This window comes from Falco peregrinus, chromosome 2 (genome assembly GCF_023634155.1).
Source record: "Falco peregrinus isolate bFalPer1 chromosome 2, bFalPer1.pri, whole genome shotgun sequence".
Lineage (NCBI taxonomy): Eukaryota > Metazoa > Chordata > Aves > Falconiformes > Falconidae > Falco > Falco peregrinus.
In genome coordinates, this window is record NC_073722.1 from 109,031,744 (window position 1) to 109,046,559 (window position 14,816).

General features: G+C 50.8%; 1 protein-coding gene across 1 annotated transcript in view; it reads right to left on the minus strand.

Annotated features, from left to right (window-relative positions):
* Positions 1–10,352, minus strand: part of LHFPL7 (LHFPL tetraspan subfamily member 7) — a 63,974-nt gene extending 53,622 nt beyond the window's left edge. Inside the window, exon 1 of the mRNA XM_055794294.1 lies at positions 9,974–10,352. Coding sequence (XP_055650269.1) covers positions 9,974–10,261 — 288 coding nt within the window. The 5' untranslated portion in view covers positions 10,262–10,352. The remainder of the gene's footprint in view (positions 1–9,973) is intronic.
* Between the last annotated feature and the right edge of the window lie 4,464 nt (positions 10,353–14,816).

Sequence of the window (14,816 nt, forward strand, 5' to 3'; positions counted from 1 at the left end):
CCATTTGGCCCCCCTCACTAAAGAGGTTACAAATCAAGAGTAAATAATCTGCTAAATGTAAATTAAGCTGCAAAAATGGCAGGCAGGCTGAGTAGGGCAAGAGGATTTGGGTTTACCATGTGATGGCTACGGGAGGTCCAAACAGCTAAAAAAATCCCCCAGTAGCTAGCATGGGTCTGGCACTGCCCTACAACTACCTGGTTATTTACTGCTGAGCTGTTTTTTAGCAGCAGGACTGGCTGGTGCCATGGTGGCAGAGCTACTGCCTGTAATGTTGTGCCTGGGAGGTACCACTGCTCCAAAAAGGGACACGCTGGTGCTGGCAAGGGATGGGCCAAGGGAGCACGGGCACCACCCTGACACACTGGTGTGAGTGCTTAACCCAGTGCCATGCAGTAATTGGAAATCAGCATCTTATTTATAGCCTATTTATACACCGCACGAGCAATGCAAATGCTGTCCCAGCAATAAATTAATTCCTGACATGCAATGTAAAAGGCACAGCAGTGCAAACAGCTACTGAGAGAAATGGAGACGCTGTTTCAGGAGGGACTGTGGCAGCCGAGGTATCTGCTCCTCTCCGGTGCCTTCCAAGCCACTGAGACCCGAAGAGACAAGTGCTGCCTCAGGGTGAAAGATAGGAGGTCAGGACATCCCTGGTGAGGGCTGGCCCCTTGCCCTGTCTGTACCCCAGGAGGGACCCACAGGGTCTGGGGTGGGGTGGGTGACCCCATCACACTGGCACCCTCCCAGCACAGGGCCCTGTGCGGAGTGCAGCCACAGCCCTGCTCCCCACCACTCCCACGGCAGCAGCATGGTGAGGAAATATGGACTCGTGAAAAAAGAGGATTACCCTGCCCAGCATCTGAATTTCACCTTCCACCCAGCAACACGCAAAACCATCCTCCTTTGCGAGGACCATTAATTATTTAAAGCAATAATTTTTTCAGCAGAAAGGGGTCTTGTGAGGCAGGCTTGTTCCTCTCTTGTGTGAAGCATATTATTTTTAATGATCTAGGTTCTTCTTAATTATGGTAGTGCAAATGCCCTGTAATCTCACAGCTCCTGTTGGAAACAACCTATGAGCTACTCAGATTGCTAATATCCACAGAAAGGTGCAAAGATATGTTTCAGAACATAGTGCTGAGAAAAAAGGCACAAACAGGATGGGTGCAGGTGAAAGTTACATTGAAAGAAGAGCTGGGTCTGGTTTGGGTCCTGCCAGCAGGGTTCATATAGGTGGCAGAAAGACTGTGGGGTCCTGGATCTGGCAGTGCCCTGACATGCACAGCGGCAGCCAAAAAGCAATGAAATCCAACCAGGCCTTGGCAAAGGGAACTAAGATCTCATTTTGAATAAATGTGTTAAAAATTCACATGGCCAAGGGCATACGTTAATGGTGAGGTTTATTTTCTGCCATGTAGGCCAGGAATGCTGAGCCACTGAATGACCACTGGACAGCTCTGGGGGCAGAAGGTGTAAGACAGCCCAGCAGTTTTGCTGTGGGGCACAAGGGATGGCAGAGGCACAGCTGCCCCAAAATAGGTGGCAATAGGGAAAGGCACGGGGGACTTCAGGGCAGATTGCAAGAAACCCTGCTGCAAGCCAGTGGTCTTAGTCTGGCTCCTACATTATGCTAGTACACCATGGCCAGAGCTGTGTGAACACAAGGTGTGAACTTCTCTCCCTAATGGGCTGGCATTACCTGCCAAAACACTGGATATGCTCTTGTAAACCAGAAATTTTGCTTTTGTTATAACCTTTCCAGGGCCTTGGCTGGGAATTATCGCAAGTGCTCCTGCCCTGTAATGGAGTCACACCTGCAGATCAAACAGCTCCTTCCAAAGAAAAATAATAAAGCTTAAGTTTGAAGAAGTCCATGGAGCAAAGGTACCAAACAGTAGCAGTTAAAACACTCTCCTTCCCACTGCACAGCACCTCCTCCTTTCCTCCCTGTTTGTGCCTGTTGCATCTTGCACGGAAAGGAGAAGATGCAGGAAACAGGATGCAAAGGCTGAAACCCAAAAATAGGCAGAGGTGGAGGAAACAAATGGGATGCATTGAGGCCGTCTGTGAGAGCCCAGCTCAGGCAGGGGCAGGAAAAAGCCCATTCATCAAAGCAGAGAGCACAGCTCCCAGTACGAAACTGGCCAGGACCTCCCCGCCCAGTGGGCTGCCTCTCCCCAGACTCATGTCCTCGCCAGTGGAGGCCCCCCAGGGAGCCCGGCATTCTGGGGCTGTGAGCTATCCTGCCTTCGCGCGCTGGGAAAAGACATAAAACTGTGTCAGATTTTCTGCTCCCACTCCCAGGGAGATTAATTGTTTATCCCCAAATAAATTAATAGTCCCCTGGTGGGACTGTAAATATGCCTTTATGTAGCACAATAAATTCCGATTAACAACAATCCCCTACCCGTTATTTTAATATTTTACAGGTCTGACACGCGCCATGGCTATGCCATTCACTAAGCAATAAATCTACTGTAGATGCTGTTTCATTCACCAAAATAATCAAAATTAAAATGTCGCACAATGACCATCCTGTGAAGAATCACTTAATATCCCTAATGAAAAAATTTGCAAAGTTACCCCATCTTTTGAAGCCAGCATCCATGATGTTTAAAGTGAAAAGGGCAAAGGGAGAAAAAATTGTCTGGTCCAGTGAGTTAGTGCTGAGAAATGGTACCCTGTCTTTTGCTTGGCAGAGATAAACCAAGTTGGCAAAGTTCCTGCCATCGTGTCCTGTGCACTGGGTCACACCATGATGCACATTAGTTTATTAATGCAATTTATTAATTGGAACTTGACCACCCACAACAGCTCCCATCCTGGATGGGCCCCTGTGGTACCCAGAGCAGTAGGCTGAAGGCAAGGTTACAGACTCCTTGGGTATCTCAGCCCTGCTCAAATGCTTAAGCATCTTTGCAAACAGGAGCAGAAAATAAATACTCTAAATAATTAGGAAATAAAGCCATAGGCTAAGTGAGAAAAAGGAAGTGAAGGTCACCACATATCTGGCTTTCTGGGGGCGTCTGAGGCAGAAAAAGTCTGAAAAACCCCAAATAAGCTGGAGAAAAAGTGGCTGTAAAATCAACTGTAAGAGAAGAGGGGCCAAAATTAATCTAACCATTTTCTTTTTTTACATGTAGTCCCTTCCCATGAGAGCTCTGTGTGACTAAATATTCATATATTTGCTGTACCCGGACAGGCAGAAACCAAAAGGATGCCAGGGTTTTTAACCTTGTTAAAAAAATAAATCAGTGCTGGATGGAGGTGCTGAGTGAGGATCTGGGGTTTGGGATTTGCAGCAGTGCTGGCAAGGACCCGGGAGGCCACACCAGGGGCTGATGCCGGGAAGTGGATGCAGATGTTGGCAGCTGGGTCTGGCTCTGCTGTATGGCTCAAGATGTTCCTGGTAGAGGAGGAACAGTCACCACTGCCTATTGGAGGGCAAGTAAAGAGGGCTGGAAAGGATCAGTGCAAATACTCAGACTGATATCTACCTGCAGGGCGGCAGCAGTGGTGGAGCAGCAAGGCTGCCTTCCCTCCACCCCAGTGCCTGATGGGGTCTCTGTGTGCCCCTGCACCCCACAAGTTGCTGGCACCAGCACCACACGGCTGCGAGGTCCTTCACTCCTCCCAAACCTTGATGTGAGTCTTGCACTGGATCCTAAACCCCTGCTTTTATCCACACGACACTGGGTGAGGCTACCATGCACCTGAAGCAGCAGTGCCTTCTCCTTGGGCAAAAGTGCAAGACGGCTTGGTAAAAAACAGGAATATCCATTCACCTGGGTGCAATAGAGAGGCGCCTGCCTCTGCAGGAGACGCTGTGTGCGCGGGGTGGGTGGATCAAGCCTCGCAGCTTGTTCATATTTCCCCCACACAAGTCCCAGAAACAAACATCCGCCATCTGGCCAGCATTAAAGCGACAGCCAGGAAGAGGATCCCACATGTCCTCGTCTTCTCCTCCCTGGCAATTACCTTCCTTTCGGCGCCATCTGAGAGCGCTCTCCATCCTGTTTGATCTTGCCTTTCCATCCTGCTCCCATGCAGATGCTATCCCCTGCCCAGCAGTGCTGGGAAGTGCCCGATGTTATCTGATGGGAATGGTGGGAGCAGGTCCAACCTCCCCAAACCAGCCCAGCAGTAACAAAGAGCCCCAGGCGTGATGCTGCCGGGGAGGTGGCTGGTATCTCACAGTCCCCGGAGCCAGGGTGTTTTGGGGTGGAGCACAGGGATGCAGAGGAGGCAATGAGGCTCCAGTCCTCATTTCTTCTCCTTCAAATGAAGGATTTGGTTGATGGGGACCTACCTGCACCACGTCATGCACAGGGGGATGCTTCTCCCCAGCCCAGATTTAGCTGCTCACACACAAAATTTAGCAACCCCCGCTCAAGATACAGCTCGGCCAGTCCCAGCCTTCCAGGTAACTTTCCTACTTTTGAGCTAATCTCGGTATTCAACACAAACACCAGAGGGGTTAATGCCTGAACTGATTCAAGAAAAAAAAAAAAAAAAAAAAAAAAGGCTTTTTTTAATTAGGGAGAAAATAAGAGACAGATAATATGTCTGATGAATTACGGCTGTCTTTCTTCCAGTGCCACTGCATCTGGGGATGCTGGAAAGCAGTTCCTAATGGCACTGCTTTATCTAAGAGGATGATGGATAGTGGTGAAAGAGAAAAAAATGGGAAAAAGTAAGACATTAGCACATCAATGGTGTGCCTGTGACCTCCATCAAGGGATTCAAACCAACTTAATGAAATTTTAATTAGGCAGCAAGCAGTGTGCGTTGTCGCTGTCGCTGGGTACCAGATCAGACCTTCTTACCCGCATTCTGTTATTATCCTTCCTTGGGATAAGCCCTTTCCCAGTGCTGGTGCAAAGCTGGGCTCATCATCTTGGGCCAGGGAATGCTCCACAGGTCACACAGCTCTCCCATCTAGCTTTTCCTTACAAAGCCAGTGGAGAGGAGCCTGAAGGAAGTGGGACTTGCAGCCTCTAGAGGATGGAGGGAATGTCCCACTGTCAGAATGTCCCTGCTGTGTCCCCACCACCTTGTGCCAGACTCTGCTCTGGGCCCTACAAAGGGGAAATGCAATGTTCAGCCCCAGACATCTCTGATGTGCCCAGGCAATGCCCTTCCCAAGGTACAGGGTTCAGGACTCAGTGTTTATTGAGCAGATTTATGGGTAGGCAGCCCAACATGAACCGGTCATCACTGTCATGAGTGGCCATGTCTCAGCTAAGCCCCAGCTGCTGCCCAGCCCCTGGCCCCGCAGCCGAAGCAGCGACACCACAGCTAATACCTGTCTTTCCATGCTTATTTTTTTAAGCAAAGCAGCTTCCATGAGTTGACAGAATTAATCCCAAGAGCAGCCTGGCTGTATTTTCAATCAACTTGACCTTCCACGGCCCACCCATAAGCTGGTCCTGTCTCTGCACCCATTTAAACCCAGTTTAGCAGTGAGTAGTTCACTGGTCAGTGAATCTGGATTATAGTTTGCTACGCAGCCTTTGAAGCACAGGGCCAGAGCCCAGGAATTACAGATTTCCCCAACACTGGGTATTTTCTGTTCTGTTAATGTAGATTAAAAAACTCTGGGTGGCTGATGAAAGGTGATAAAGGCTACTGCAAGGTAATATGCATAAAGAGGAAGATGGTGATTTCAAGAATTGCTGAGCACTTACACCTCTTGCCAAGGCTGTGTAAGTGCAATTAAAAATCAAACTGACTGGTAGACAGAGTAAGCCAGGAAGGCTCTGCTCTCTTGGGAAGTTTGTAGGATGAGGATTTCCTGATAATCCCAAATTAACACACTTGCCTGATACACAGACCCTAGAGGTAGAGCAGACGCTGCAAAAGAGACAGTCTTGCACATGGTTCCCTGCTTAAGTCACACTGCAAGCCGGGGACTCCCAAAACTCTCAGCTCTCCCTTGTGCAAAAGCTGGTGCTAAAAGAGGAGTGACAGATTTCCCAGATATCTTCCCATCTCCACTAACACCCCATGTGCTTTTTCACTGGGAACAGGGCTGCTGTACCTTCGCAAACCTGACCCCAATGGGCAAACCTCAGATTCCATCCGGGCACGCAGTGCTGAACCGACACGGCGAGAAACCGGCAATGAACATTTATGACACCTTTCAGCATTTTCTAACGAAAGGGTAAGCAGGTTTACTGTACATTTTCACTAAGCTTTGCTGAATCTTTTCAAGTCCTGCTATGGGCAAAAACCCAGGGAGGACCCACTCAGGGAACTCTTGGGGGTGTGCAAAGCCTTCCCCCCCCCATCCTGAGTGGGTTATTTTGGGCTCTACTCCAGCAGGGCATTGCTGTCTTCATAGGCAAATGGTCCATGTGGTTTTAACTGAATACCATGGGCTGATCAGCTTCTTTGTTATTTTAGATTACATGCTTGGCAAAGCCTGAAAATAATTGGAGACTATATGGAAAAATAGAAATTTGAAATGAAGCAGCACTAGCTTCCGAAATGCAGTATTGAGATAGGAACCCATGAGCCAAATGCTCCCACTGAAAGAGAAAATAAATTAGCTCAGGAGAAAGCACTATTTTGCAAGCACATAGCGATCTGGCACCAAAAAAAAAAAGAAAAGTAGTGAGATGCAATGAAGCAGCTCAGAGCTCAAAAGAGCTCAGAGCTCACCTGTTTTTCCCAGCTCTACCGGCTGGCCTCCCAAAAGCAATCCCTTCTCCCCACAGTGCCTGCACCCCTCAGGATGCTCCTCTCCAGCCCCCACAGCTCCAAGTCCTCCCACAACAGATCGTCCTTTCTGTTAATGGAAAGGTGTCCACTAATGGTCTGTGTAAGGGCCTCACTCGTAAATTGGCTGTGGTCCCTGGGCAGCATCACCATCACCATCCTCTGTCCTCACCTGGCTCCAGCCAGATCCTCCCCAGTTTCTGTCAGCTTCTGCAAGGTTTCAGCCTGCACAAGACAGCCTGGCCACAACATCTCCAGGCACCAGGGATATTTTATTGTATTCCACCCCACCAAAAAACATCATCATGCTGAGCACGATGCAAAGCCTGAGCGGCCTGAGCATTGACAGGGTTAAATTAAAGGTACCCATGATATTAGAAAGCTGCAAAGTAATTATGAAAGGAAGCAGAAAAAAGCCAGCAACTCTAAGCAGACATGAAGGCCCTCTTAAGAGAAGAAAGGCATGTTAATTAACCTCTAGACATGATTCAAAGCATCATTTGTAGCATGATTAACATAATCCCCCAAGTGCAAACACACAACTGGCATTAACGATCATTTGCAGGGCTGAAGGCTCCCCCACCCCTTCATCAAATCAGCACATTTACACAGGGAAACATTTGAAGCTGGTAAGCATGCACATTTCAGGAAACAAAAAAGAACAACATTCCCCGGAGATGGACATCCCGGCTGTGGGCTGCTCCCACCCCCTGTGCGCTGCAGGTGGGCATCCTCCCCAGGTGTGCTCTCAGCATCCTCTCCAGATGTTCCATCAGCATCCTTTCCAGGCATGCTGTCAGCATCCTCCCAGGTGTGCTCTCAGCATCCCCCCAGATGTGCCACCAGCTTCACACTAGAAGAGCTCCTGAGCCCCATGTCAGCTTTTGCTTCCTTTGCCCCCGTAGCCACAGCTCCACACCCTTCTCACCAGCCTCTGCCACTTCAGCACAAAGCTGGTGGCTGTTCTCAAAAGCTCCAAGATTCCTGTCCATGTTAGGCTATTGGCTTTCATTTAAAGAAGGAGCTGCCCACAAGATTGCATGAAAATTGGAAATGAATGTCACAAGTTCTGAAAGCAAAGAAAAAAGTGCCACAATTCCCCCATCTCTCAAAAAAAGAGAATCTCCTGCTTGAACGTATGGATGGGGCTCACTGCACTTGGGCACATTGCTCCTTCAGTCCTGAGCCCGGAGGCATGTGGGTTCAGAGGGCTGCTCGTGCAAGAAAGCCAAAGCTGTTGCCTGCCTTAGCAAAGCTGTCAGGGATACGTTATCATATTCCACCCCATCAAACAACCATCACAACAGGTATTCTCATCCTCATCATGCCAGACAGCTGGTAGGGGGGCACTTTCCCCTAAGACTGCACTGTTTGTTGTTAGTGAACTATTTGGGTGGTATTAATAAAGGTGACAAGGATGCGTCACCAAAATCCCCTGTAAGCTCCACTCACTGTCATGATATTATACATCTCTACCACAGCACAAGCTCAGGAGCTCAGAGGCTTTGCTTTACATTATATTCTGGATCTAAAGTGTTTTCAGAGACTATTAGATGGCTGAGGCTGTGTGTAGCTGAGTCTTGTTTAAATGAGTCACTGCTGAGCTTCATTCTTATCTTTAAAGTTTGTTATTACTTGGAAGTGTTTATCTGCATTACCATTTGCAAAAATATCAGAACAAAGGCCAGCTTATGGAAACAACAGCATTTTTGCACGTTTTTGTATAAATAGAAAGGATTTTATGCAGCCAGTTCTTTCCTTTGCAATTCACAGTATTTGTCTTCAATGACAATTTTAGGAACCATGACTGGATTTGGGCAATCACACACAGACCTGGTGTCCTGGAAGAGATAACAGTGCAGCTTCACGGCAGGCTGAGAAATTCACTACTGACACCCATTGTGCGGGGCACAGCCACAACCTCTTGGGGACTTAGCTCTCATTGGGATTTCTGCAACAGAGTGACCCGGAGCAAGTCAAAGCTCATCTGTTTTGAGCAGCTGTAGAGAAATCACACTCAACAGCCTCAGGGTAAGAAGCTAAGAATAAAAGGAAAGGAGGAAGAAAGGGCAGGGGCAAGCAGACAGTGAGATCCTGGCCTGGGCTTTGTGTGGTCCCCGTGCACACCCAGCGGGGACAACAGCTCTTTGTCACCCCAGGACACCACAGCAACCCCAGGCCCGACAGGACAAGCCGGGAAGCCTTGGCCTCCATCCCAAAACTTGGCAAGGACATCACCCCCGGCTGGCCGGGCAGGGGAACGGCCACAGTGCCCCACATCCAGAGGCTCAATTTCTGGATCCGCGTGTCCCAGAGGCAGCAGTTTCAGCCACCTCCCTGCTCCCTCCTGCTCAGCAAACTTAGCTGGCAAGCGATGCTCAGTGCCCCGCCGGGGAGCACCAAACCCCTCCCGTTTCTCCCCTGATTCCCTCCCGCACACCCAGGCAGGAGCTCGCCCGCACAGGCTGGAGGGAGGTGAGGCCCAGGCGGGAGGCACAGCCAGGAGCCCTGGCCCAGCGGGGTGGCCGGGTCAGACGGGTGGCACTGACAGGGCCACAGCCGGGAGGTGCACTGCGGCCACGTTCAGGCTGCTCTGATGGCCACACCAGCACAAAGGCACCGGGAGGTTTCCATACAGCACCCCAAGAGTGACCGAGCATCCCAAAGAGGGATGTGGCCCCACAGGGACCACGGGACACCCGAGGGGTGCTGAGGGGATTCTCAGAGGCAGGACAGGAGGGGATGCAGGGTATGAAAGGGGTGCCTGAGAGCAGCATGGGGGGATGCAGAGGATGCTCAAGGGCAGCATGGAAGATGCAGGGGGTGCCCGGGATGCTCAGAGTGGGACAGGGATGGCAGGTCTGGGACAGGACAGGGTGAAGGGATGCTGGGGAACCTGGGTCAGAATGGGCATGCCGGGATGATGACCAGGGGGACCCTAGGGAGGTGAGGAAGACAGAGAGATACCAGAGAGCCGAGGGATGTGGGAGAGATGATGGGTGGGGGAGAAGGTGCCGGAGAGCCCCGGGGCACGTCACGGGGATGTCGGGGAGGTGATGGGGCAACGCCGGGGAGCCCAAGACAGGCGGGGGGCGATGCCGGAGGGCCAGGGGAAGGGCAGGGGGGATGCCGGGGAGTGCCGGGGGGACGCCGGGGAGCTCAGGAAAGGGCAGAGGGGATCGCCGGGGAGGTGATGGGGGTGCCGGGGAGCCCGGAGGAGGCGGCGGGGGGGGGGGGCGGCGCTCACCTGCCAAGAACCGGAGGGGATGTCTCCGAAGCCGCCGGGGCCGGCAGAGCCGTGGCAGCCGCGGGGCGGCCCGGCGCAGCGCCAGAGCAGCCCGAAGCCGGCGGCGGCGCGGCCGGGCGGCAGCAGCCAGGCCGGGGAGAGGAACGCGGCGGCGCAGGCGGCCAGGAGGCCGGCGGAGAGCAGCGCCCAGAAGCAGCCGACGCCGCTGCACATGGTGCGCCGGCGGGGCAGGGAACCCGCGCCCCGCGCCGCCCCCGCGCCCGCCACCGGCACCGGCACCGACAGCATCGGCGGCGCCGCAGCGCGGCCGCTCAGCCGCCGCGGCGCGGGGCGGCCGGCGGGGCCGGGCGCGGGGCCGGCAGCGCTGCCCGCGCCCCCTGCGCGCTGCCTGCGCGCTGCCTGCGCGCCGCCCCCCCCTGCCGCTCCCCGCGGGGCGCGGCTGAGGCCGGGCGCGGTTGCGACACCCGCGGCGGGCGGGGGAGGGAGCCCCGGTGGGCGGGGGGAGCGGCGCCCCCCTCACCTGCGCACACGTGTTGGGGTCTTTCACGTTGTCCCTGCCCGCCGCAGCCCGCGGCGCGGCCCCTCACGCCTCATTTCATTCCCACTATCGGTGACATTCTTACAGCCCCCTCCGCCCCCCGCAGGTGCCGCCGACGGCTGCGGCGTCCCCGACCAGGGACACGAGTGGGGGCTGCAGGGGATTTCGCGCAGCCCGGGTGTCACCGGCGGGGGAGGGGGGGAGGATTTGAAAACGCACAGCCCTGTCCACGGCCCCTCTCGGGGCGGTTTCTTACTCGGGGTCTGCTCGCTCGAGCAACATTAATTTTATCCTTTAATCCCGTAGGTTTCTCCGGAGCGTTACAGGCAGAGCGGAGAGCGAGGCGGAGCGGCTGCCCGGGAATGTGGCCTGAATTTAGGTACAAAAGCTGCGCCTCCCAGTGCAGATGAATTTTTATAACAGTCATTCGGAAACTTCATGGATCAGCCGGGTTTTATTGCTGCTAAACCTCCCTATCGCTTTGCGCCATGAATTGGTACTTTATGCTTGTGCCTCGCGGATCTTTGCGGGGGTTTTCTCGCTCGCCAGCAGCTCAGCTGTCCCCCCGAGCGGCACCCACGTTCACCAGCCGCAAGCCAAAAGAGCCGGCTCCTTTATTTAATATAGAAAAAAGGCATTTATCCTGCCCTAACGTCCTCAGACGGATTACAGGCACTTACTGCTGGAACAGTTAAAGGTATTTGGGCAGCTTTGGGTGAAAAAAGTTTTCCCTTCAGATCCGGGGTGCGTCTGCTCGGTGGTTCAGGCGCAGCCAGACGGCTCTGGGACTGCCGGAGCCGGGCGTCCCTGCTGGAACCCGTGCGGAGGCAGAGCCGGGAGCCGGGGGCTTGGCACCCTCTCCTGGTGTGCGCCCACATTGCTGGCGGGCGGCAGCTCCCCGAGGCTGCCCGGGGAGGAAAACGAGGGGCACCTAATTTACACTTTACAGCTGAATTCACAGACAAAACGTCCCGCATAAAATGTTGCTGTTGTGTCTGAGGGCAGCGTTTGAGTTTCATGGGGGTGGGTGGTTTTCCAGCATTTAAAAATGTTGTGCAGACGACTTGTGGTCCTGTAACTTCCAGGAAAGTTTTGAAGGGACAAAGCCACGCTCAGCCCTGTCTTTTCTCCGTATCCCTGGTTTGCAGAAATACCCAACTGCTGTCGTGTGCTGCATCACTTCTCATACTCTTTGAGGCATTTAGAAAAACAAAAGGGAAAAAAAGCATAAATGGAGAAACACAGAAAATAGTCTTAAACTAATTTTCTTAAACTTTGTTTTATTCAAGTATTTATGACACCATAAATGGCCAAGAATGTGGGAAAACCACTGTGAATTGGAGAAAGGTCGTCTGAGGTGAGTCCCACACAACGCTGGCAGTAACGTCTGGAGGTAGGGACGATCCGGTTTGTTTTCAGTAAATCAGAATAATTCCAGAGTGGCACGAAAGCCCTGCAGAAAAGGCTTCCTTCCTGTGAGGAACAGCCTGCAGCAGGGTCGGGCTGGGGAAAAGCTGCAGAAGCTGCTGTGAGGGCTTTTCTGCTTCCCGTGTCTGTGCTCCTGCTCAGTGCTCCTTCCCCAGAGCTCAGCTGCCCAGCAGATCTTCAGCAGCAGGTCACTGATGCAGCTCTTTCTCCTGGGTGTAAGGCTTCCCCCCTAGCCGCTGCCTCCAATTTCTTCTGTATTACACTTCAAGGTTCAGGTTTTAACCCACCCAGTCACCCACTGAGAGTCATACAGAAACTCCTCACCCCTTGTACCCAGCCGCCAGGCACAGAGGGACACACCTTCCTCCTTGGGCATGTGCTCAGAGGAAGGAGACCTGGAGGGATTGCAATGTCTTAATAAAACCAGTTAATTTTTGCCAGGCTGGGACATGGGATAATTCCCTTCTTTGAAACCCTCAGCATGGTTGAGAAGCCAGTACCAACCTTCCTGTTTCCATTAAGGCTAATGAACCGAGGTCAGCCACATCCAAATTTGCAATGAGTTTTCTGTGTGCATGCAGACACTTGTTTTCCTATTAAAAAAAAAAAAAGAGAGAGAGCGAGAGAGAGAAATACAAGTCTGTAATTGAAGCTGCTGCAATTGCAGTTTTGGGGCACCCCTACTCTGATGGTCTCAGTTGCGTCTTCTCATTTGTACAGCTTCCCCAGCATTCTGCTGTGCACCATTATATGTATGTGCTGCCTCTTTCCCGCTCTCCAACATTAATTCTTGGATTCCTAGTAATTTGTATTTGTATTGCTTGGAGTAGAATCACAGAATCTTTTTAGGTTGAAAAAGACTTTTAAGATCATCAAGTCCAACCGTTTACCCAGTATGGCCAAGCCCACCACTGACCCATGGCCCCAAGCGCCACATCTACATGTCTTTTAAACACCTCCCTGGATGGAGGTATTTTTCAAGTTCATCTAAGATGCCTAATTATTTGTTTGAAATTATATTCTGTAACTTTTTAACAATGATAATGGCAATGTTTAGAACGTGATTTTTAAGCTTGTGGCGTACAAAGCCGTCTTTGACTCCTTATATATTTTGGACATTATTATTGATTCCAGAGTAATATCCAGGCTGTTAAAGCCCATAGTCATGCAGTTTTTATTAACTGTATTCCCAAAGTAGCGAGAAGTCTATATATGAGATAGAATCCCAACATCGTGTAAATACATGTAAATAAGTGAATAGACGGTCTCAAAAATGTGAAAAAAGGCAATGGCCTGTAATAGGGTTTGTTACTTTCTGAGTGCTGTAATTGAGCAGAGCAGCTCCCTGTGATTAATTATCTGAGTCAAAGACACCAAGCTATCAACAAAGTCTCGTTCTGCTTTATTAATTCTGTCCAAACAGGAGCATCCTGTTTAGACCTTTTCAAATACTAAAGTTTGTTTATTTTTATAGCTATGGGGAGGGGAAAATCACCATGCAGTGAGGCTTTTTTTTTTCTTTGAATATTTTAATTTAGGGAGGTGTCCCCCAGCTTCTCTACTGTTGGCCAACCTGTGTCCTGAAGTCGTATTTCAACTGATTGCTCAGATAATTAAACTGTCACTTTATGTTGAAAGCTCCAGAACTTGACGTTACTCATGCTTCCAGTGCGGATCTCCAGGGTCCAAGGCTGAGTGACTAACTGGACTGGGGCTTCAGCCCTTCTGCACATTCCCAAAAAGGGGAGAAGATTTCAGTCCAGGAAATGTAATTCATGGCAATCATACTTGTAGCGTAAGGTTTCATCAGTTATCTAGAACCTGATGCAAAGATAATTGAATTATCCCAAAGACGTTGACAGGTTGGATGAGGAGCTGCTGTTTGAAAATTAATTGCAACATCAGTCTTCCTTATCAAGTGTGATGGGGGTGCCTACAATTTACCCACCCCAAAATCACGTTGCCAGCTGGCCAGGTTTCTGACAGCCTCGCCTTCCTGATGACAGCCATTTGTCACCTTGCAGCTGGTAGTGCTGTCTCGGGAGATTGTGTGTCCCAGCGTGAAAGGGTCCCCTCTGCTCGAAGCAGATAGGCATAGCTAAATAAACCCCTGAGAAAACACGCCTGCTTCTACCACTGCCCTGCCAGAGGAGCAACATCAGTCAGCATCTAAGGGCATGGCAACAGAAAAAAAGATGAGGATTTAAGGTCAGAAAGATGGTCTGGAATACAAATCCCCTTGGGAATTTTACCACAAACTGCAACTTAGCCTGGCAGACCAGGACTCTAATACATTGAGTCCTGCTTCAACCCCACCGTATAGATTGAAACCTAAAGCCTGATCTGCCAAACAGACCCTTCAACCACAGGCGGTTGCATGGAAGTAAAGAGAAATCCGTGTGCAGTGTACGGAGAATCAGACTGGTTAGGGCTCTCTTTATACTGCCAGTTATTATGCATGTTTGTAGAGGACGGGGTGAAAACCTTTTTGACAGAAGATGGTAATTTAGTGTTCCTTAACTGAGTCATCTCCTTCTTCCAAATTTGCTCACCTTTTGAATATTTTGGTCTATTACCAGCCTCTTAGGTTATGTGCCAGTTAAATAATTCCATTCATTATGCAAAAAACATATATAACAGCTCATTATCCTCAAACCAGCCTCTGGGCACGTGTACAAAAATGTATCAAAGAGCATCAGTTAACAAAAATAATATCACAAGAGAAAATACAGTTGCTAAAGGGTGTTGATCAGCTGCAATAATCCTGCCCAAGAGACGGCTTCATCTCAGCCCTGAAAAGATCCCCATATACCTTTTATGCAATTTACAATTTATGAGTCTTAATTACTGAGTGTAAAGAGCTTTGGAACATTTGGA